The sequence below is a fragment of the Melanerpes formicivorus genome, unplaced genomic scaffold (assembly GCF_026170545.1).
Source record: "Melanerpes formicivorus ecotype bairdi unplaced genomic scaffold, bMelFor1.0.p_v2 SCAF_7, whole genome shotgun sequence".
Lineage (NCBI taxonomy): Eukaryota > Metazoa > Chordata > Aves > Piciformes > Picidae > Melanerpes > Melanerpes formicivorus.
In genome coordinates, this window is record NW_027142359.1 from 22,379,070 (window position 1) to 22,402,317 (window position 23,248).

The 23,248-nt window shown below is 44.1% G+C and overlaps 1 protein-coding gene across 6 annotated transcripts in view; it reads left to right on the forward strand.

The window, feature by feature from the left end:
• RABGAP1L (RAB GTPase activating protein 1 like) overlaps positions 1-23,248 on the forward strand; it is a 310,408-nt gene that overhangs the window by 223,208 nt on the left and 63,952 nt on the right. For 5 of the 6 annotated variants that reach the window (XM_068141360.1, XM_068141361.1, XM_068141358.1 and 2 more), the window contains one exon: positions 18,776-18,904. In XM_068141360.1, the coding sequence (XP_067997461.1) occupies positions 18,776-18,904 (129 nt within the window). Of the gene's footprint in view, positions 1-8,427; positions 8,985-18,775; positions 18,905-23,248 lie in introns of those variants that run through there. The other variant, XM_068141362.1, reaches the window with a different exon arrangement.

The following is a 23,248-nucleotide window of genomic DNA, read 5'->3' on the forward strand; positions in this document are numbered from 1 at the left end:
TGCCCCATTTTAGGAACTGCTGCTGAAATGATCACTTGCCACTGTCTAGCCTGGGGCATTGGTGTTTAAAAAAGGGAACTGCTTGAAAGAGTCCAGTGCAGAGCTGCAGAGGTGATGAAGGGAGTGGAACATCTAGCTTGTGAGGAAAGACTGAGGGAGCTGGGGCTCTTCAGCTTGGAGAAGAGGAGACCTGAGGGGTGACCTCATTAATGTTTGTAAGTATGTGAAGGGGGACTGTCAGGAGGATGGAGCCAGGCTCTTCTCAATGTCCAAGACAAGGCATAATGCATGCAAACTGGAACACAGGAAGATCCATCTCAACATATGGAAAAACTTTTTCACTGTGAGGGTGAGAAAACACTGTAATAGGCTGCCCAGAGAGCTTGTGGAGTCTCCTTCTCTGGAGACTCTCAAAACCTGCCTGGATGTGTTCCTGTGTGACCTACTCTAGCTGTTCCTGCTTTGGCAGGACCTCTTTTGAGGTCCCTTCCAACCCATAAGGTTCTGTGATTCTGTGAAAGTAGTGTAGTCTTTAAAGAACACAAAGAAGGAAAAAGCCAAAGGGTTTAACTCATAGTGTCACTGAAGGAGGTTCTGTCAGTCAGATGAAGAATGTCAGTCACAAGAATTTAAGAGGAATAGGTAAACTGAAAACCAAAATTCTTCCATATCTTACTGAAGTAAGATACTGGTATTTTGTATAATCTCACCTGATAAGCATCTGAGGGTGTCACTGAAGACTGGACAGGTGCTTATTTTAGGTAAAACTTGAGTGTTGCCATTGCAGAAAATAAAAAGAACACGTGAATTGTCCTTCAGTTGGGGATGAAACAGTGACAATTATTGTAACTTTTTGAGAGGTATCACATGAAAAGAGTGCTCAGTGTGTTTGCAGTGGAGCTTAGGCCATGTCATCTAAAGAGATAACAACAGTTTCATTCTCTGTCTACTTAAAAGTGCTCCAATTTTGCATTTAACTGGGTGGAGGAGCCTGAATTTTAAGCTTTAAGCTGATGCTTGCATGAAGAGACATACAAAGTTCCTTTCCAACCCAAACTGCCTGTGACTCTGGGTGCTCTGGTTTAGTCCACTCTGTAAATGCATTAAATCCTCAAAAGACTCTTTGCAAGATAAAAAAGACATGTCCATATTAGCATCTAAGACAAAATAGATGTTGCCCTTTATAGCAGTTTTTAAATAGCTTCTTTATGTAGCTGATTCTGAATGCAGAAGTGGATCCTAAATCTTTGGTGCTAGAGATTAGAACTGACTGTTCTGTTTTCTATGTCTTCTTCATTAGGCATAGAACAGGAATTTCACTTTTAAAGGATTGCTCAGATCACTGCTTTTATATTTCTGGTTCCTAAATTGAGGAGGTCCATAAATTGCAGGGTTGCTGGGCTGAAGAATTTCCATTTCCCAGACTCACTCTTCCCATCACAAAAAACCCAGCATGTGGTGACTTGTTGGAGAATATATCAGAGAATTCTGTACTTAAAAGTGTTCAGAATCAATAAACTTCCAGGCTACTGATATTCTATGCTTATTAAAATGAGTTTCCTGTTTTTAAATGTCCACCTTTATTTGCATGCTAAAAATCCATCCTGCCCTGACTAGTTACTTTCTTAGCCCATTTGATCTCCTTCTCACCCCTAAAATCAGTTTCAGTTAGCTGGTTGTTCATCATTAATTTTTAATTTTGAGGGAGAAGAGACCTCCTTTATAAAAGAACAGAAGGCTGAAAGCAGAGAAAGCACTGAACCCTGATTCATATATTAATGGCACTTCCTCATTATACTCTCTGTCCGTAATTTCTAGGTATTGGAAACTGGAGATGGTGTTTTCAGGACTGAGATACATATATATACATGTGTATATATATGTGTTTGTATATATATATATATGTATATATATATGTATATATATATATGAGGAGAAAGTACTTCAGAGAGAGTCGTTCGCCATTGGAATGGGCTGCCCAGGGAGGTGGTGGAGTCACCATCCCTGGAGGGGTTCAAGAGGGGATTGGACGTGGCACTTGGTGCCATGGTTTAGTCATGAGGTCTGTGGTGACAGGTTGGACTTGGTGATCTTTGAGGTCTCTTCCAACCTTGGTGATGCTGTGTGATTCTGTGAATTTTTTTTCTCAATATCCTGTATTGGGGTCAGTCTCTTCCCCCAAGTAACTAGTGACAGAATGAGATGAAATTGCACCAGGCCTGAAGTTGCACCAGGGCAGGTTTAGGTTGGATATTAGGAAATATTTCTTCACTGCAGGAATGGACAGGTATTGGAACAGGCTGCCCAGGAAGGCCATGGAGTCACCATCCCTGGAGGTGCTCAAAAATATGTAGATGTGGCACTTTGGGAGATGGCTTTGTAGTGAAGTATGTAGTTGAAGTAAACAAAAACATAAGAATGATCATTCTGCAGGCTTATCTTCCCCAGAATCTTGTTGCCAACAGCGGATACATGGGACAGACTGTCAGAACAGTAGGACTCTTTGTGTTTGTTTTTTCCACTGGCAATTTGTGTCTTGGGTACTCTCTGAGAAAGAAGTGGTGTCTCATGTTTAATAACTCTGTATGGATTGTTATTCCATGGGTTCGTCCAGCATCTTTTGAAGACATGTAAGCTAATAGCCACAGAGATTTTCTCAGCTTAATTATAATTTTGCTTGCTTTGGACCTGTCACCTGTGAGGTTCCTGTGTTGGAAGGCATTTTGGACACTTGGTACCTCTTCACATTCTCCAAGCCACTCATGAGCCTACATATCCATCATCAGCTGTCTATTTTCTTAGTATATTTTTCTCATCTCATTTGGAAGCCTCCCATGAGCCCTGTTACCTCTAAATACCTTTCTGTCTCTATTAACTCCTTTTTGAGATGGAAGGACCAGAGTAATGCATAGTATCAAAGGTGAAAATACATCATGGAGTTATAGGGTAGAATAATGGCATTCTCTGTTTAGATCTCTCTTCCTTGCCTATTAATTCCTACCATTTGGTGGATTTTTTTGACCCATGCTGTGCACTGAGCTGGTTATTTTCTTCGAGCTGTCTGCAGTGACTTCACAATTCATTCCTGAGCTGCAATTGTCAGCTCAGAGTCTATAATTTGTATGTAAAATTGATACCCTTCTTTTTATGCATCAATTTACATTTATCTGCATTGACTTCCATTTACCGTACTCTAGCCCAGCCTTCAGTCTCTTACAGGCCTTGTGAGGTTCTTTCCTGTAAACCCCTCTCTCTAAAACCCTGAATAATTTAGTAGCATTTTCCAACATTGTCACCTCACAATTCACCCTCTTTTCCAAGCCATTTCAGAGCAGACCGACCAGCACGACCCCAGCAGAGATCGCTGGTGGAGCATACTATTGAAATGAATGGTTTTAGCATGTCCTCTCTATTAATGATAAAGATGTAAACTTCAGTAACTCCAGATTACAGAGTTGTGAGTAGACCTGAAGAACAGAAAGTACAAAGTAATTTCTGATAAGCTGAGAAGTGAAGCTCTTATTGTGGCCGTGCTGTAATTCATACGGATTTTCAGAGCTGTTCTGGGGCAGTTTATCTTGCCCTCTCATAGGAATCAACTTGAAAGGGAAGTTCCATTATAGTTCTTCCTATTTTAGAGTCTGTGTAGCTTTGCAGAGTCAGTAATTTTTGCCACTAAAATGTTAAAGACAGTCCAATTCCTTTTTTTTTTAACAGTTGACATAGAAAAGTGAGCTGCTCTCATAGGTAGGCATTTATCTGTTAACAATTGATACAGCAATTATGAAGGTGTTTCATTTAGCTCTGCCCTGACCTTTCAGTACATTCTTGTAAAAAATTGATATCCCTGTCCACACAAAGCACAGGATAGGAGACAAGACTCAGTGGTGGCTTTGCAAGAAGACCTGGGGCAGAGGGAGGACACGGCAGCTGGGCTGCTTACAGAGAGGGAGAAAGAAAACTGTGGTGCTCCCATAGGATGGTCATTCTGAGATCATTCATGGTGGGTTGGTTGCCGGATTTACAGCTAGTTGTTGTGCCCTGTGAGACATGCAAATGGGAACGTGGATATCTGGGAACTAAACCAGTATGAACACCAAGAACTAATGCCTTTGAGATAAGGCTTTGTGTGCTCTTGGCAAAAGATTAAAGGTAGGAGCTGTGATAGCTGTGGCACTTTTTTTCCATGTAGAAAATGCACATAGCTCCCACTTTGATCATTATAAAATGACAGATTGAAAACCATCACCTTTCTCAGAATCCCATGAGCCTTTCACAAGTATTTCCTCAGATTTTAAATGCATATCTTTGTATACACACACACACACACACACACACACATATATCTGTTCTATAGTGGTCCATATATTCCTCTAATTTGCTATATTTCATTTGATTTATAAAGGACTCCCCACCAAGATCTTTGGTATCTTCCTACAGAGTTCAGACAATAGAGATCATTTCAAGTCACATTCTATTTGGTTTTATTTGCTTAGAGAATATTTTTGCATCAGCCACTTCTCCTGAGGTCAGTGGACCCCCACTATTGTACATCTGAACTGCATCAGTACCACATGAGTAAGCAGACATTTCATGGATTAGAAGTCCAGAATCAGAATTTAACTGTGCTTAAAGACCAGGTCATCCACAACATGGACATTGAAGCACAATGAGCTTATCCTAGGGTGTTCTATTCAGTGTGCAAGTTACTGCCTTTTAGGCCATTTCTAGTTTTTAAGTTGACTTCAGTCAGGCCCTTCTGAAGAATGATACAAAAAATCAGAATTCCTCATCAGACATGAATATAAAAGCCTCTGCCCTTGTGAGGCCACATCTGGGGTACTGTCCTCAGTTCTGGACTCCCCACTTCAAGAGAGACAAGGAACTACTCTCTTGAGCTGGGAAGTCCAGAACTGAGGATGGTACTCCAGATGTGGCCTTAATTGCAGTGGGGGCTACAAAGATGCTGAACAGACTGGAGCATCTTTGTGAGGAGGAAAGGCTGAGAGTCCTGGGCCTCTTTAGCCTGGAGAAGAGCAGACTGAGCGGGGAGCTGATAAATGCTCAGCAAGAGCTAAACAGTGGGGAGCAAGAGGATGGAGCCAGACTCTTGTCAGTGATGCCCAGCAACAGAAGAAGGGGCAACAGGCGCAGACTGGAACCCAAGAGGTTCCATCTGAACAAGAGGGAAAATTTCTTTGCTGTGAGGGTGCTGGAGCCCTGGAGCAGGGTGCCCAGAGAGGTTGTAGAGTCTCCTTCACTGGAGACATTGTGAATGCTGGGCAAGCTGCTGTAGATGACCCAGCTTTAGCAGGGGGTCGGACTAAGTAATCTCCAGAAGTTCCTTCCAGGCCCTGCCATCCTATGATTCTATGATTTCTGTGATAAATAAGTTGTACTGTTCAATGAGGATGCAGAAGTATTTAAACATGGCAGGAAGTGTTAAAAAAATCCAAAATGCCCATCTGAGTGATGGTTCATTGTCCTGCTCTGCAAAAGGAGTTCTGGAGAACAAAAAGTGTTGGATTTCAGCTGGTAATTAAGAGAGTTTTGGTCAAGTTTTGGATCTTTTTATTAAAACATATTTTAGAGACCTCTTTTTAAGCAAGAAACTTAGCCCTGATGTAAAAATGCTAATGATGGTAGTAGACCATATCTCTTGAGGACCTAATCCTGTAGTTAATTTTCCTCATTCCTAAGAACTGCACAACACTTATAACCTGAATTCATCTACTTTAAGCCTCTAACTACTGGATCCTATTACAACTTTTTGGAATTAAAGATTTGATTTAATAATCACTTCATTTCTTTTTTCATAAGCCCAGATCTTGCCTAAAATGAACCAAATCTGAATTTCTGTAAGGGTCAGAGTTAGCTCTTAGCTTATGCAGGGAAGAATTTAAGGTTTCTTCATGGACAGTGCTCTGAATTCTCTGTCCTCTTTTGCCCAAAAGTCACCAGTGACTCTGCCCATCCATCTCCATGCTTCTAGTTGGTTCTTTTCACCTGCTTCCCAACACACAGAGTATTATTTCTTCTCTTCTTTCTTCCCTTTTAAATGTTTTGAGCAATGTTTTCATTTGCATGTGGAAGACAGAACATAATGTTTCTCGAATATCACATTTAGCAGCATATGTTTTAATTAATGGAAACTCTTGAAAATTTCAGGGAAAAAAAACCCCAACCTTTTAAAAAACCAGCAAAAAATCCTTTGCTTTAAACCATCTCACCCTGAGAACATACAGAACATACAGCCTGGTGGGGTGCTCATTTAACCTGTGATAACTGAGCAGCTTTATGGTGTTCCCCTAAATGCATAATAACAATCCAGATAATGAACCAGAATCTCTGGAACTGCACCCTCAGTACATTTGCAGATGACACTAAGTTGGGTGGGAGTGTTGATCTGCTTGAGGGTAGGAAGGCTCTGTAAAGGGATCTGGATAGGCTGGATCAATGGGCTGAGGTCAATAGGATGAGGTTCAGCTGAGTGCCAGGTGATGCACTTGGGTCACAACAACTCCATGCAATACTCCAGGCTTGGAACAGAGTTGCTGGAAAGTTGCCCAGCCGAAAAGAACCTGGGGGTGCTGGGTGACAGCTGGCTGAAGATGAGCCAGCAGTGTGCTCAGGTGGGCAAGAAGGCCAACAACATCTTGGCCTACCTTAGCAAGAGTGTGGCCAGCAGGAGTAGGGAAGTGATTGTGCCCCTGTACTTGGAACTGGTGAGGCCACAGCTGGACCACTGTGTTTTGGGCCTCTCACTCCAAGAAGGACATTGAGGTGCTGGAGTGTGTTCAGGGAAGGGCAACAGAGCTGGCAAAGGGTCTTGAGAACAGGTTTGGTGAAGAGCAGCTGAAGGAACTGATTATTTAGTCTGGAGAAGAGGAGGCAGAGGAGAGACCTCATTGCTCTCTACAGCTTCCTGAAAGGAGGTTGGATGGAGTGAGGTGGGGTCCAGTCTCTTCTCCTTAGTATCAGGTGAAAGGATGAGATTAAATGGCTTGAGATTGTTCATGAACATAACATTTTAATTCAACCACCCTGTGCTACAGATCTTTCATTGCCATTAGCATTTCCCAAGTAACAAGTGATAGGATGAGAGGAAATTACCTCACGTTGCACCAGGGCAGGTTTAGGTTGGATATTAGAAGAAACTTACTGGCCAAAAGGGTTGTCAGCCACTGGAACAAACTGCCCAGGAAGGTGGTTGAATCCTCATCACTGGAGGTGTTTAAAAGATGCAGAGATCCAGTGCTGAGGGACATGATTTAGCACCAGCTTTGGCAGAGTTAGAGAATGATTGGACTCAATGATCTTAAAGATCTGTTCTAGCCCAAACTATTCTATCATTCTGTGTTTTCTTCTGGACATTCTAGACAAATGATGTTTAGATCTTAAATTGCTTGCAGTTAATGTGGTTTAGATCCATGGAGCTCTTCCCAGCACTTTAAATTGCCGCTTTTCTGTATGTGAGGTGTGTATGGAACCTTGCTGCCTGCTCCCCTCAGAAGTGTGCTGTGTTCTGTTACCTGTCCCATTTTATAATTAGGCACTTCCAAAACCAAGCAGCATGACAGCATGCTTCCCAAACCACAGAGCTAGGAAATGAAGTAATACCTGCTAGGCTGTCTTCACCCAGATGGCAGAGGCACCTGGCCTACTGCCTGCACAGGCAATTTAAGGTGGGACATCATGGCGTTTTCCTTACAAACGTGCAGTTAATTTCTAGAAGCAATTAAAATCTGTGTTTCTGACATCATCCCCTCCCTGCCCATCATCTCCAGATTTAGAAATGCCTCCTGAGAACACAGTGCTGGAAATTGCCGGTATTTAAATTATTTAATTCAGTCCTGCATGAACTGTGCAAAGCTGGGCTGTGGCTTCTCCGCATCTCAGAAGCTGCCTGCTGCTCTCTGCTCACGAGCAGCCCATCGCGATGTCCTTGCCCCTCTTCCATCCATCACCTGGGAGGGTTGAGGGTCTCTTGCCATACCTGCCCATCTTGTAATCGCTCTGAGTCTCTCTTTGCATTATGCAGAAGCAGTCTGAATCCAAGTCATTACATGGGCTGGCAGGCCAGGTTCTTCCTAACCAGCAAATGTTGGAGGCTGCAGTTCATACGCTGTAAGCCTGGGATTCAACAGCCGAAGCCCTCAGCCCTGAATTGATTTAAGGCAGACGTAGAGGGGGAGCTCAGCTGTCCAGTCGCTCACTATTGGCTTCTTATTACGGCATTCTCCCCCGAGAGGCTCTCTGCATGCTCATTCACCCCCTCCTCCTCCTCCCAGCCCCCTCCTTGCCTACCCCTTCATTACTGATTCACAGCAAGCGGCAGCAGCGGCAGCCGCCACGCTTGTCACGAATCAGAGATTGCAATGAGCTCATCCTTTTCTCTTTGCAGCTTCAGAACTGCCCTGGCTTTATTGCTCTTCTTGCTGCTGCTGGCTGCTCTCACACCCAGCCCCAGACACTGAGCCCTGCAAGCTCACCATTGCCTTCCTCCCATCCTAGCTTGCCTGTGCTCATTTTCTGCCATTTTCCTGCCTTTTAAGGGACATTTTTAGATCCATGTTTTCTCTGGTTTGTTTTTCAAATCTACTCTGGACTCTGGCAGAGCCAGCAGGGTGGATCATATTTTACCTTGATTCTTAGCAAAGATGCTTTCCTCTTTCTGAGTGACCGACGGGCGTTGCTGTAGGCGGCCATCCCAGCCCATTTCAGAGAGCCGAGCCTGGCTCTCCTCCTCTTGCACTTCTTGCAATTGCTGTTCAGAGCTGCTTCTTCTCACTCTGGATACTTATTACTTGCTGCTCATGGAAGAAGGGGTGCCTTGCAAAACCCCAGCTGCCAAGCTCACACCACCTGTCAAAAAGTCCCAGGACATGCATGACGAGAGAAGCAAGCTGGTGAATGAGTATGCATGTCGAGTGCTGGAACTTCTGGGGATGGGGCATCGCCTGTTTGTGCCTCGACTGCTTGCGGTGAGATCACGTTTTCTTGACATTAATCCATTGTGAATTTGCCATCTTCCCTCCTAAACCTGCTCCCCCCCCCCAACACACTGAATAGAGGTGTGAGTGATCTGTTATTTTTGCTCTTAGCTTCTCAAAATCATCTCACTGAGTCTTTCTCCCTGCTGTTAGCTTGGGAGGACTGCACACTGGTCCTGCTAATGGGGATCGGTGCCACTCCTTAACTAGCTTGAAGGGTTCACAACCAGGCTGCGTTGTAAAATAAATCTTTCCTAAAGCCAGGAATGCTTTTGTTCTCAGTCCTCTAATGATTCCAAACAAGCAGCATGCCCTGTCTACTTCAGGATACTGATGGCAAGTGTATCAGTGCTCAGCATTTAGGATTTTATACTTGTGACATCAAAGGTTAGTTTTAAACATCCCTAAAAAATCAAACCTTGTTGATGTATTTTGGTTTTCTGCTCTTTCTGTGTTTCATTTTGAAAAGGCAGTTGGGGGTGTGTAAAAAGTTTAAAATATTTGTGTAGAATTGTCTGGGAAACAAACTGTTAAAGGTATTTTTATCTGTCATGGCAAATGCTGTCTGTCTGTGAAATGGCCTGAAATCAGTGTGGCACGTTAGAGTAGAGAGAAGCACGCTTGTCTCCTTCCTGCTGCTTCCCAAAGCTGACTCTAATCCAGAGGTCAGTACCTAGTCCTAGCTGTGGCTGCTCTGGGCTGCTGTAACTCTGCCTGCCTGCAGCTCAGAGGGTCGTTTGGTTTCTAGCCTTGTACACCAGAATGTCATTTTTACATGATGCCCATGAAGAGCTCTTTGCTGATCCCAGCCATTTCCCAGTGCCCTGTGCAGCCTACTGTTAGACACAGTGACCTCTCCCGTGTTTGTGTGGTGGTACTGAAACCCATCTCTGTGTTCTGCAGTACTCTCACACACATGCATGTGCTCTGCATATTTTAAGATGTTCAGAGTGGAAAAAAAAAGGTGGGTGGCTGAACCAGTGTGTCCCCACACTATGAGGTGTTAGATAAAAACAAGAAGATTCAGAAACTCTCTGGGTACTAGGAACAGGCAGGTGAATTTGGGTATCCGTAGTCACTTGTAGAATGGAGTCTAGCGGCTAATAACGCGTGGTTGGACCCATTCTGTGTGGCAGCATTGGTCCAGTTTCCTTCCAAGTGTACCTAAATGCTCCTCCATCCCATCCTGCTGCTGCTGGTCTCCTGGGCAAGGACTGCCAAATCATTCTGGATTGTTTTGTGATGAGCAAGCTCTAAAGAAAGCAGAGGCAAACCCACTGAGCTCTTTTTCACTCGACTGAATCAGGCTTTGTATCTGGCCCTCCAGATGGAGACTACCAGGAAATTTAGCATCCTTCATCACCCAGGCAGCTTAGCTGCACTGAGTGATATAATATCCTTTAGTAGAAAAGGAAAAAATGAGAGGAGGGGGAAAGGGAAACCAAACAAATAATGCTTGGATTATTAGAGAGTCTTGACTTGTGGAGCAAATGTGATTTCCTGTCAGGTTTTATTAGCTAAATATTCCTCTTCTGACAGCTATCCCTTCTGACGTGAAACCCTTCCACAGAGGAGGAGAGACTGTTTTGCTGATGGTTGTTTTTTGTGGTTTGTTTGGTTCGGTTTTTTTCAAATGAGAAATGTCTGAGAACCAAGAATTCGTACTTTAGTCAGAACTGAAGCTACTTCAGAATCTCAGTGTTTCATAAAATTACAGCTGGGTTCTTTTTTACGTGCATCAGCTTCTCCCTCTGCTGTGGTTTCAGGAGTAAATGCCTAGGAGGTTCCGAATATGCAGAATATGTGCCGGATTAGTGTTTTCTGAGAAGCACAGAAATGCCATCCATAACCTTTATGCCAGCCTTAGAAAAATTCAGAGCACCTACTCCCTGCATCAGGCAGATGCCATGATGGGCAAGTGAAGCTGCACTAATTCAGACTGGGTTTATTCCCTTCGGGATGACCAGGGGTTGGATGAATCTAGTAGATTTTGCTTTTGCTTTTATCCACATTGGTAAGTGTTTTCTGTGGCAGAATGAGCACCACCTTTAAGTCTGGAGCTACATCTAAACACAGTGGTGACATTTTGAGCAGGGATACTACTGGGTGTACATGGGATTATTGCTATGGTTGTGGATGCCAGCTCGTTGTGCACAAAACCCATGCAATTTTTTGCTGTAATGCTTTTGTAGCAGTGTTTTACAGAGAGCACATGTAGGGAGAGATGTGTTTGCCAGTGTGGCTTTCCCAGCAACAAAATGGCCATGAGCAATGCCACTGAAAGGAGTCTGCTATGTATCGCATTAGAAGTGGGTGCTGAGGGGACTGGAGTATCTCTCCTGTGAGGGGAAGCGGAGAGACTTGTGGCTGTTTAGCCTGGAGGAGAGCAGCCTGAGTGGGGATCTGATCGATAGCTAAAGAATGGAGGTCATGAGGTCAGGGCTGGGCTCCTCGAAGTGATGGCCAGTGATAGGACAAGGGACAGCGAGCACAAACTGGAACTCAGGAGGTTTCATTTGATCTTAAGGAGAAACTCTTAACTTTGAGGGTGCTGGAGCCCTGGAGAAGGTTGCCCAGGGAGTTTGTAGAGTCTCCTTCTCTGGAGAGATTCTGAACCCACCTGGACATTGTGATCCTGGGCATCCTGCTCTGGCAATGTGCTTTAGCAGGGGGATTGGACTAGGTGATCCCAAGAGGTCCCTTCCAACTCCCACCATGCTGTGATTCTAGAAGTGCATGACAGCATAACTGCAGCAGAGTAGATTTACCCACCAAACTTTCTCAGGCCTGAATCCCAAGTTTATCCACCTTTGCCCATCATGGCAATACAGAAGGTCTACTTCATTCTCCTGCTGCCATCAAACCAGTATCAGGGCTGTGGCTCATGTCGAAGAGCAGCAATCAGGCAGCATACAGCATTGCAGTCTTGATGCTACCACTGGGAGAGGTAAAGTTGGCTTGATTTTGCACTGCACATCTTCTTAAGGGACCTTCAAACCATATCACTGTGTGTTATAGATTCAGTATTCTGAAAAATCAGTGTGAGGATACTTGCAAACGATGTAAATTAACCAGGAGCAAATTAACTAGTGGAATAGAGTATGGCCACATTCTTCTCTGCCATTTACTTGGTCTTGTTCCCCATGTGTTCACTAAAGTGTAAGAAAGGCAGTTTATGTTCAATGACATTTTATAGACATCCTAAATATATAGGTAAATAGAAGTCTATGGAAAGTTGTCATTTTTATGTGTTTGTGTGGAAGAAGAAGGATTAAATAAAGGCAGAGTAGTGTGCTTAATCCAAATTTCCTTCTGCTGTATTAGTTCCCAGGTGGGAATAGGAGTTACAGAGGATATAGTCAGTAATAAATGAGACTGCAGAATTAATAATTGAAGACAGAGAAATTAAATTAAGGAAAAAAGCCAAGGCTTTGTCCTTTGCCTTAATCACATTTCCCTGCATGTTTTAGGCAAGGAAGCAGTAACATTATTTACTTTCAAAGAAAAAGAAATCACAATTAGCTTCATTTAAGTCTCTTAAATTCCTTTTCTGCTTGTTTGAATATTTGCAGTTTTGCAGGACTTTACCTTTAGATTGGAAAGCTTCCCCAGTACCTCTGGGAAAGGATTTTTCCTTGGTTTCAACTAATCCAGATAAGATCATGTTTAGGAACATATTGAAATACTTCAGCAATATGGGACATTTAAAGGCAGATTTAGTCTAACTCTGAAAGGGAAGCTGAGACAGTATCACAGTATCACAGTATAACCAAGGTTGGAAGAGACCTCGAGGATCATTGAGTCCAACCTGTCACCACAGACCCCATGACTAGACCATGGCACCAAGTGCCATGTCCAATCTCCCCTTGAACACCTCCAGGGATGGTGACTCCACCACCTCCCTGGGCAGCACATTCCAATGATGAATGACTCGCTCGGTGAAGAACTTCCTCCTCACCTCGAGTCTAAACCTCCCCTGGCGCAGCTTGAGACTGTGTCCCCTTGTTCTGGTGCTGGTTGCCTGGGAGAAGAGACCAACCCCTTCCTGGCTACAACCACCTTTCAGGTAGTTGTAGAGGGCAATGAGATCACCCCTGAGCCTCCTCTTCTCCAGGCTAAACAATCCCAGCTCCCTCAGCCTCTCCTCATAGGGCTTGTGCTCAAGGCCTCTCACCAGCCTTGTTGCCCTTCTCTGGACACATTCAAGTGTTTTGATGTCCTTAAACTGAGGGGCCCAGAACTGGACACAGTACTCAAGGTGCGGCCTAACCAATGCAGAGTACAGGGGCACAATGACTTCCCTGCTCCTGCTGGCCACACTATTCCTAATGCAGGCCAGGATGCCATTGGCCTTCTTGGCCACCTGGGCACACTGCTGGCTCATGCTTAGGCAGCTGTCAATCAGCACCCCCAGGTCCCTCTCTGTTTGGCAGCTCTCCAGCCACTCCGACCCCAGCCTGTAGCTCTGCATGGGGTTGCCGTGGAGACTTTAGGACATGGCTCTCAGTGAATTTCCTCAGCTGCTTGGATTTTAAAATATATGTTAAACACAACTAGAATTATTTCAAAATTACATAGAGAATGAGAAGAAAGTGCCCCAAAGTCCCCGAGTGCAAGAACTGTAGTGCACTGCTAAACTTTAATTAATGGCTCATTAAACTTACAGATGGTTTAGTGAAAGAGCTTGTGTTCCACAAGCTGAGTGACACCAACCAAGGAATTTACAAATCTCTGCCTGTCAAACAGCTGCCAAAAGGTGCCTGAAACATCTTTATGATTTATTGATTAAAATCACAGAATGTCAAGAAATGTTAATCTTAGGATACCACCAGTGCTGCATGCCTGGTTTGTAGGAAGGGACCTTTAAAGGCCACCTAGGCCAACCCCCCTGCAGAGAGTAGGAACATCTACGACTAGAGCAGGTTGCTCAAATCCACAAACAGCCTGGCCTTGAATGTTCCCAGGGATGGGGCATCTACCACCTCTCTGGGCAACCTTGGACCACCACCATCAGTGTAAAAAATTTCTTCTTTATATCTAGTTATATCTCCCTCTTTCAGTTTCAACCCATCATCCCTTGTCCTGTCACAACAGGCCCTGCTAAAACATCTGTCCCTAGCTTTCTGATCAGACCCTTTAAACCTGAGAGGCCCCCAGAAGGTCTCCCTGGAGCCTTTTCTTCTCCAGGCTGAGTAACCCCAACTCTCTCATCCTGGCCTCACAGCAGAGGGCTTCCAGCCTTTGTAGCATTATTGTGGCTTCATGTGGACCTTCTTCAGCAGGTTGTGTCCTTCTTGTCTGGTGACTCCATACCCAGTGTACGTGTGTATATATATGCATGCACACCTGTATACATACACATGTATATACACACAGATAACCTGAAGAAGTTCAAGTGCAGAAAATATCCTGAAGTGCACAACCCAGGTAACACTGACCTCAGAATGTCACTTTGGTCTCTTGTTATTTTCATAGTGGAACTAACTTTTTGGTCAACAAATGAATGAAATTACAATATTCAGTAAGGCAGTAAGAGCTGAACACAAGAGGCTCTACCACTCCTTTTATCAAATGATGCAGCATGAAGGTCTATAGTTTTTCATAACTATCATTTGAGGTTGGCAAACTCTGTCCCAGAAGTCCTCATTTCCACGACCCGCCATTATTTTTAGGGTATTTTCCTAGACTAAAGGTTTTTCAGGGTTGAGAAGTCAAAATAATTCTGATTTTATGGAAGTCATTTGTATTTAATACCATAGTATCAGTCAGGGTTGGAAGGGACCACGAGGATCATTTAGTTCCAGCACCCCACACTAGATCAGGCTGGCCACAGCCTCGTCCAGCCTGCTCTTAAACACCTTCAGGGACGGCACCCCAACCCTGGACAACCCATTCCAGGGCCTCACCACTCTCATGGTGAAGAACTTCCTCCTCACCTCCAGCCCGAATCTCCCCACCTCCAGCTTCATTCCATTCCCCCTAGTCCTATCACTACCTGAGATCCTGAGAAGTCCCTCCCCAGCCTTCCTGTAGGCCCCCTTCAGCTACTGGAAGGCCACATTTGGGCTATTCAAATACTATTATCACAGTGATTGAAGCAGAAGCCTGGGAGAATTAAATCTGAATAAATGTTTTATGTGCAATTGCTGGTTTGCTGACCTATTTGCCTCTTTTTTGGTTGTTTAATTTTAAATGAAGTGCTATGAGCTCTATGGTGCATGTGTGCATGTGCTTTTCTGAAGTTTGGCAGGGTAATTGAATTATTGATTATTAACTTAACTAGTGTCTAGTTAGGACCTCTAGGGAAAAATATTTGCTCACAATTAGGGTAGCTCAGCTCCTAATAAACTGCTGAAACTTTGGCAAAAAGTGTGTTTGGTGTTTGTTTTGTGCTGGCAGCAACTGTCCAGAAGTCTTAATTGCAAACATCCTCCTACTCTGTTGGAAGCATCTACCAGCCAGCTTGCCTTGGGGATTACCCATTGCAGTGTCTGAGCACCTTCTCTGTAAAACCACCAAACAACAGCAGAGTGGATTCTGCTGACTAGATGGTGTCTTTTTCCAGCTGGGGTCATGGCTGTGTCCACGGCTGGGTTTTGGAGGGCAATGGGAGAGGCTGTCACAGCATGAGGAAGAGGAGGGAACTGGAGAGCTTATCTCCCAAGAGGGCAAATTTGCAATGTAGTAGGGAAATCTGTTTGTGTAGTGATCGCAGCTGTCAACATCACCGAGAGGGAAGGTGAGAAATCACTTTCAGCTAAGCTGGTGAGCAAACCATTTACTGCTTTTGGGTCAACATTACCCATCTGAACGTGGCCCAGAAGCAGCTTGGTTGCCAGCATGGGTTTTGGCAGCAGTGCTGTGTGACAAGTTGGTCCCGTCATGCTCTATAAATTGTCGATCATCTTCAATATAGCTCAGCATGAATATGAAGTGGTGGTCTACTCTCAGGTGTGGTAAAAGCACATCTAACCTCAGTATAATTCATCCAGGAGAAATATGTTTTTAGAGAGAGGCTGGCTGGGTGTGTTGGCCTTAGCTGCACTGTGGATCTGATTCATTAGATACCAAACTGCAGCAGCTTTCTGTCAACGCTACATTGGTCTTGTCTGATTGAGCCTCAGCCAAATAGTCCTCCTGCCAAAATTTTGTAGAGAGAATCAGATGTGATAGTTTGTTAAGCTGGACATTTCCCATCAGCATCCCAAAGGCAGCTTTTCTTGTGTCCCTGCAGTGGTGACCCAGCAGCTTCTTTGGCTGTGAATGAAGGGAGGAGCAAATAGAGCTTGGGAGGACTCTTGAGGGTTTTGATGACAAGATTAGATAATCATTAAAAATGCTGCAGCTGTGGGGAAATTGATCCAGTGAAGCTACTGCAGTTGTATTTGGAGTTTTCTCTCTCTTCCTTTGTGATTAGTGTAACAGAAGCTACTACACAGTGCTCATTAGGGTACATGGCATAATCATCTCCACAAATACATAGAGTGATAGGGAAACAGTGCAGATTTTGTCCTTATAGACTTGTGATTGAGAACATCAAAGGACACACTGCTGTGCCGGTTCCCAAAGTGAAAGATGGGGCACAGAGCAGTGATGATTATCTGAGTCAGGGTGGCACACCTCTGATGTCAGCTCATGCTCTTCCACGGTCAGAGATGGTGGATAGCCATGAAAATACCTCCTTAACTTTTGTTGCTGTTCCAAGTTTGGTGTATAATGTAAAGTCCTTTCAAAGATCCTTCTTCTTTCCCCCCACCAGATAAAGTTTGGGTCAGTTGTTGGGTTTGGTAGGGTGTTGTGGCATTTTCAGGAGAAATGGGGGTTATGTCCAGCTAGATATGAATGTTGCTGTTCCATATCTGCAACACCACTTCAGTTTGAGGAAAAATATATTTGCACTTCTAAGGAGGGCTTTTACATAGCAGACATAATTCATAGAATCAATCACAAGATGGTTTGGGTTGGAAGGGACCTTTAAAGCTCATCTAGTCCAATTCCCCTGCAGTCAGCAAGAACATTGTCAAACAGAGCAGCTTGCTCAGAGCCCAGAACAACCTGACCTGGAGTGCTTCCAGGGGTGGGGCATCTACCACCCTCTGGGCAAGCTGTACCACTGTTTCATCACCATCAGTGTGAAACATTTCTTCCTCATGTCTAATCTGAATCTCCTTCTTTCATTTTAAACCCATCATCCCTTGTCCTGTTCCAACAGGCCCTGTTAGAAAGTCTGTCCCCAGCTTTCTGATCAGCTCCTTTGAACACTGAAAGGCTCCTGTAAGCTCTCCCTGGAGCCTTCTCTTCTCCAGGCGGAGCAACCCAAACTCTCTCATAGAAATGATGTGCATGTAAATTAATTATATGTAGCACATAATATCTATAGAGTTATTTTAATGTAAATACACTGGAAATGCTAGTTTGTAGGGTGCATGGGGAAGATTTTTAAACCACAGTAACATTTTCTCTGCATCATGGTGATAATGATACTTATTTTTATTTAGTTAAACCAAACGTAACACCCAAGAGAAACAACAGCATCACTGCACCTCACCTCTTGTGCCTGAAAGTCTGCACAGTTCCTCCCATTTCTCCCTGTGTAGAGCCAAATCTCTCGTGTTTGGCTGAAGTGTGCTTCCTGGAAAGATGTTGTCTCGAATTGCAGACAGATGTTGAGTGCATGAGAAAATAGTTGAGAAGCAGGCTTTGAAACTCTGTGTATGTAATATACCTGCTGTGTACAGCAGGGCAAAAAGATTACAATGGGTGTTTGCTACTGATGAGACAGCACACATGAAAATGGTGGTGGTGGTACCTGAGCAATTAATGTACCTTAAACAAAGGCTGCTGTGCTGCTCTGGAGGTGTTTGTAGTAATGCCAGGACACACAGTGCCGGTCCCTGTGCTACTAGGTCTGTACGATGACATATTTTTTGTTCACTCTTTCTGGGTTAAAGATCTTGAAATTCCTGTTTTTGAGATGATGTCCCAAATACCTTGCCTGGGCACAGTTTCTGTTCACCTTTTAAATAAGCTCTCCTGAGGCTGAGTATTTCATATCTGCTCAATCTGGTGCTGTAGTTCTGGGTACATCCGCAGATGAATACATTTGTCCCTGTGAATCGTATTACTCCATCAGTAGCAGAGCTGGATTAATGTTGAATGCTTAACATTTCCTGACCTGTTTGGCTTGATAGCACACTGAGAGCTACAGAGGTATGAGAGATGCAGCAATAAGTATGTAAAACATTTTCTGGCACACCTTTGAGAAATTGTGTCACAGACTTCTGCACATTGACTTGCTGATGCCTCTTAAGAGTCATGTGCATTAAATGCTTCTGCCCTTCATGTCTGCAACTATACATCTGTATATACATTGTCTTTTTAGGGCACCATTAGGGGAATCAGCAATGGTCTAATGCACAAGCTCTCTAGAAAGTGCTATAAATTCTCTCAGGTTTTTGTTGTTTGCTTGGGTTTTGTTCTTCTCCTCACTGAGTGACAACTTGACAGGCTGAGCCAGAATGCTTTTCTTACCCTGCAGATATATGAGGATTAAATACATGAATGTGTTACAGTCCTCTGATGGTACTGCTCTGCCTGGCATTCCCTGGATGTGCTGTAGCCTCTGTTTGGTTTCAGGAGAGGTGGGTTAGAGAGTTAATACTAAGGAGGACACTAATGTGAATATTGGTGGCCTGGAAGACATTCAGTAGATGACAAATCCAGTAAAAGAGCATGACTGCACGTTCTCAGCACTTACAGTACATTCTTCTGTTTAATTGCAGACCTCAAAAGAGGACCTTCTACAAGCTGATTTTGAAGGAGCTTTAAAATTCTTCAGGGTTCAGTTGCCCAAGAGGTACAGAGCTGAAGAGAACGCCAGAAGACTGATGGAACAAGCTTGCAACATTAAGGTAGGGACAGACTTCATTTCCTCTCCTTCACTCAGGATTTTTACTGGAAAAGCAAGGTGCAACCATTTGAATGCCAGGAGCATGTGGAAAGGGAAGTAATGAAATAATTAGTTTATTACTTTTTATATATGGTTGTGTATTTATACACACATGGGGTTTTATATTAAAGGAGGCAAAGCACTTTGCTTTTCTCCCCTTGTCTGCATCAGTGCAAGCTGATAATTGGAATGGAGAACTAATGCATGATCAAACAAATTGAATTGTTAGAACTTTTACTTCCTTAATCAATTTATAAGCAGTGATTACACTAAACCAATTAATCAGGTGGATGATAATCCTGCAACCAAAGGTTTATTTTGACCAGAAGATACTCATTTTCTGAAGCATTACTGAATAATACATTGGTATTGGGGCAAAAACTTAGTTTCTTGGCCTATCAGACTTACCAAGACAGAGTATCTTTGGATGCTTTATTCAAGTCAAAAGGCTCCTATGAACATCTGGAGCAGAAATATTGATCTTGTAACGGATGATGGCAAATTAGGAGAGCCTGACTGTAAGTTTTTGAGGGTGGTTGGAAATCCTCTGTTAAAAATGGCCAAAGAGGTTCATAAAGCTGTCACTTGAGAGGTCTGCTATTCTCACTGGGAATTTTTCATAGAGTAATATGATCATTTGGGTTGGAAAAGACCTTCAAGATCATCGAGTCAAATCATCAACCCTAGTCTGCAAAGTCCACCACTAAGCCATTTTGTTTGATTCTGTATAGCTATGGATAGAATCAATATTCAATCTTCAAAAAAACCCTGCTTTTGTTAATTATTGGAGTGGGAGCACTGATGGGGAATGTTTGGTGCAGCCCAATAATGGGCTGAGAGCATCCCGTCAGAAAGAATACTTGTCTAACACTCCACCTTTTTTGTATCTCTCAGTATATTAATCTACTTCTGTGTTGCTTCATTTCATGGTTTATTACATGAGGGCTTTACATAGTGGTTAAAGCTTTGATCATGTGAAAGAGTGAGGCTTGCTGTGGTGATGTTTATTCCAGACAGAAAAAAAAATGTATCTGTTTAACTCGGACGTGGCACTTGGTGCCATGGTTTAGTAGTCATGAGGTCTTGGGTGACAGGTTGGACTTGATGATCTTTGAGGTCTTTTCCAACCTTATTGATTCTGTGATTCTATGAACTGGACTTGAGATTTGGGCTCTGCTACTCAAAAGAGAATACTTGGGAGTAGACTGGAGAGCGGCCAGGTAGAGAGGGACCTGGGGGTACTGGTCGATGGTAGGCTGAACATGAGCCTGCAGTGTGCCCAGGCATTCAAGAGGCCCAATGGCATCCTGGCCTGCATCAAGAACAGTGTGGCCAGCAGGAGCAGGGAGGTTATTCTGCCCCTGTACGCTGCATTGGTTAGGCCACACCTCGAGTACTGTGTCCAGTTCTGGGCCCCTCAGTTTAGGAAGAATGTTGACTTGCTGGAACGAGTCCAGAGAAGAGCAACAAAGTTGGTGAGGGGCTTGGAACACAAGCCCTATGAGGAGAGGCTGAGGGAGCTGGGGTTGCTTAGCCTGGAGAGGAGGAGACTCAGGGGAGACCTTATTGCTCTCTACAACTACCTGAAGGGAGGTTGTAGACAGGCAGAGGTTGGTCTCTTCTCCCAGAGAGCCAGTACCAGAACAAGAGGACACAGACCCAGGCTGCACCAGGGGAGGTTTAGGTTGGATGTTAGGAAGAAGTTCTATACAGAAAGAGTGATTGCCCATTGGAATGGGTTGCCCAGGGAGGTGGTGGAGTCGCCGTCATTGGAGGTGTTCAGGAGGAGACTTGATGGGGTGCTTGGTGCCATGGGTTAGCTGTTTAGGTGGGTTGGATTGGTTGATGCGTTGGACGCCATGATCTTGAAGGTCTCTTCCAACCTGTTGTTGTTGTTGTTGTTGTTATTATTATTATTATTATTATTATTATTATTATTATTATTATTGACTAGTTTAATGTTTAGTGTTTAGTCCTTTGCTCAGTTCTTCAGTAATTTAGGGACTTAACAAGTCAGTAAAATTAGCTTTATATTTGTGTAGTCAGTGTGGATTTTTCTGATGGGACACTAAAATAGTTATTCTTATGGTACTTTTTGGCAGAGATATTTGTCAGTTTTCTAAGACCTGCCTCTCTCAATTTCTGGTGCAAATCTTCTGTGTGCCACACAGTCCTATTTATTTTTCATCACCTCTTTGCATTGGATAGGTGTGCATATGAAGTGTCTTGTTTGGGAGGTATTTTTCTGTGCATCTAAGGCAGGTGGTCAGTGCATGGTGCTTTGTGTGGGTTCAGCATGTGGGGCCTTTCAAAAGCAGAGAATATGACTCTGAGCTGTTGGCCTACATGAATGGGAAGGTGGCTGAAGGATTTGACAGTGCATCCACTGCATGTGTAGGATCTCATATATCCTGAATGCCAGTCCGTAAGAGAAAAGGCCAGATGAGGACAGCAGACAGGGAGTCAAGGCACACTCCCAGCTTACAGAAGTACACAAGGACTAGCAGGAGTTACTGGAATGGAGGGAGAATTCAGAGCTGAGAACTGGATTTATCAGGGACAGGAAAAAGTAATCTGAGTTACTTTCTGCTGGGTTAGTAACACCTCAGCCTTGTAAGGAGTGTAAGTGGGTTATTCTAATTCATTCCTTCATTCACATATAAGGCATGGGGGGAGGGGGAGAAAGCCACACTATTCCCAGAACAGTCTCTTGATAATTAAGCTAGGAACAGTCTCTGTAGAGTGGGCTCTGAACACAGGTAATTTATTTAAAACAAGGAAAACATGAAAGACTTCAGGAACATTATGTGAGGGAACTCAGCACAAGACCTTACTGGAGGGGAGGATGATCTTTATTTATAGTGAATCTCTTTTCACTCATTTGTGCTCCTTCTGTCATAGATGCCACTCATACTGATAGCCATGTAAGCACAAACACCAGGGCTTCTGTCTGCCCAGGATCACTTGTGTGTGATGAGGCTGAGGGACAGCAGCTATGAAGTCTTCATTATGTATCTTGGGTTCCTCTTGATTGGTGAAAACAAACTAGGTTTTAGACAAATTGTTTGTAGTCCTTGGGAGTCAAGTGGTTCTCGTGGTGGGTTCTTCTCCCTCAAAAGCTTGCTTGCTGTCATTGCTCTTTATTCTCTGTGTCCTCATTTTGGTTGGGTTTGTGGCTTCCAGTCTGCTTTCCTGCTGGCATAAATGACATGCTGTAGCTCTGCTGCAGGTCTCCAGCTGGCTGGTCATCTCTGGTATGGCCTCACCAAAGTAACAGCCTTCTGCTCTAGATGTAGCAAGACCTTTCTCACTAATTTGACTGCTGTCCTGGTTTGAGGCCAGATCCTCTCTTGCCCCTGAAAGGGGCAAAAGAATGACACACAAATGGTTTGCAGAAGTGATGGAAATGGAAATGGAAATGGAAAAGCAGTAAGTCTTTTACAGAAAGCTATAAGCATAGTGACAAAAGAAACCCAAAGCATGCAGAGTCCCCTACAGGATACCCAAAAGCCTCCCAACACTTCCCTTCTCTCACCTGAGGGTATACCCAAAACCCCCAGGGCTCTTTCTTCCCCCTGCCCCCTGCTAGGCTAGTCCCAGCTGGCCAGGTCTGAGACTGCCCCTCCCCATTCTTCTCCTGGCATTAGGCCTAGACAGGCCTAAGAGGCCTTGAGATACCTCCCCCACCATTACTTGATAGGGAGCATCTCTCATGGGAGCAGAGAGGGAAGAAAGAGGAAGTGAAAGACTTTGCAGATAGATTTATAGGGCACAGGATATTATGGGTATGAAATATGCAGCTTCCTGTGTCCACCTACTGGGCTGGACACTCGGGAGACAGGAGGTGTAACCTATGTGGCAGCAACAGGAGGCACCCAGCCTAAACTGCCACAACTGAATGGGCTGCCCAGGGAGGTGGTGGAGTCACCGTCACTGGAGGGGTTCAAGAGGGGATTGGACCTGGCACTTGGTGCCATGGTCTAGTCCTGAGGTCTGTGGTGGCAGGTTGGACTTGATGATCTTTGAGGTCTCTTCCAACCTTGGTGATACTGTGATACTGTGAACTGCTGTCACTCATGTCCTTGCTTATCAATACTTGCTGTTCTTGTAACCCTTCTCTGCATTGTTTCTTCTGGTGCTTTTGCATGCAAACATTTCCATTCACCCTTCTTTCAGACTGCTCTTAGTATTTCTGTTCCACAACCCTACCAAGTGATTGTGTGATGCCTTGACTCTGTTAACTCGAAGTCCTGCATTAAACTAAAACACACAAGGCTTGAACTGACTTCACAATCACAGCTTTTAT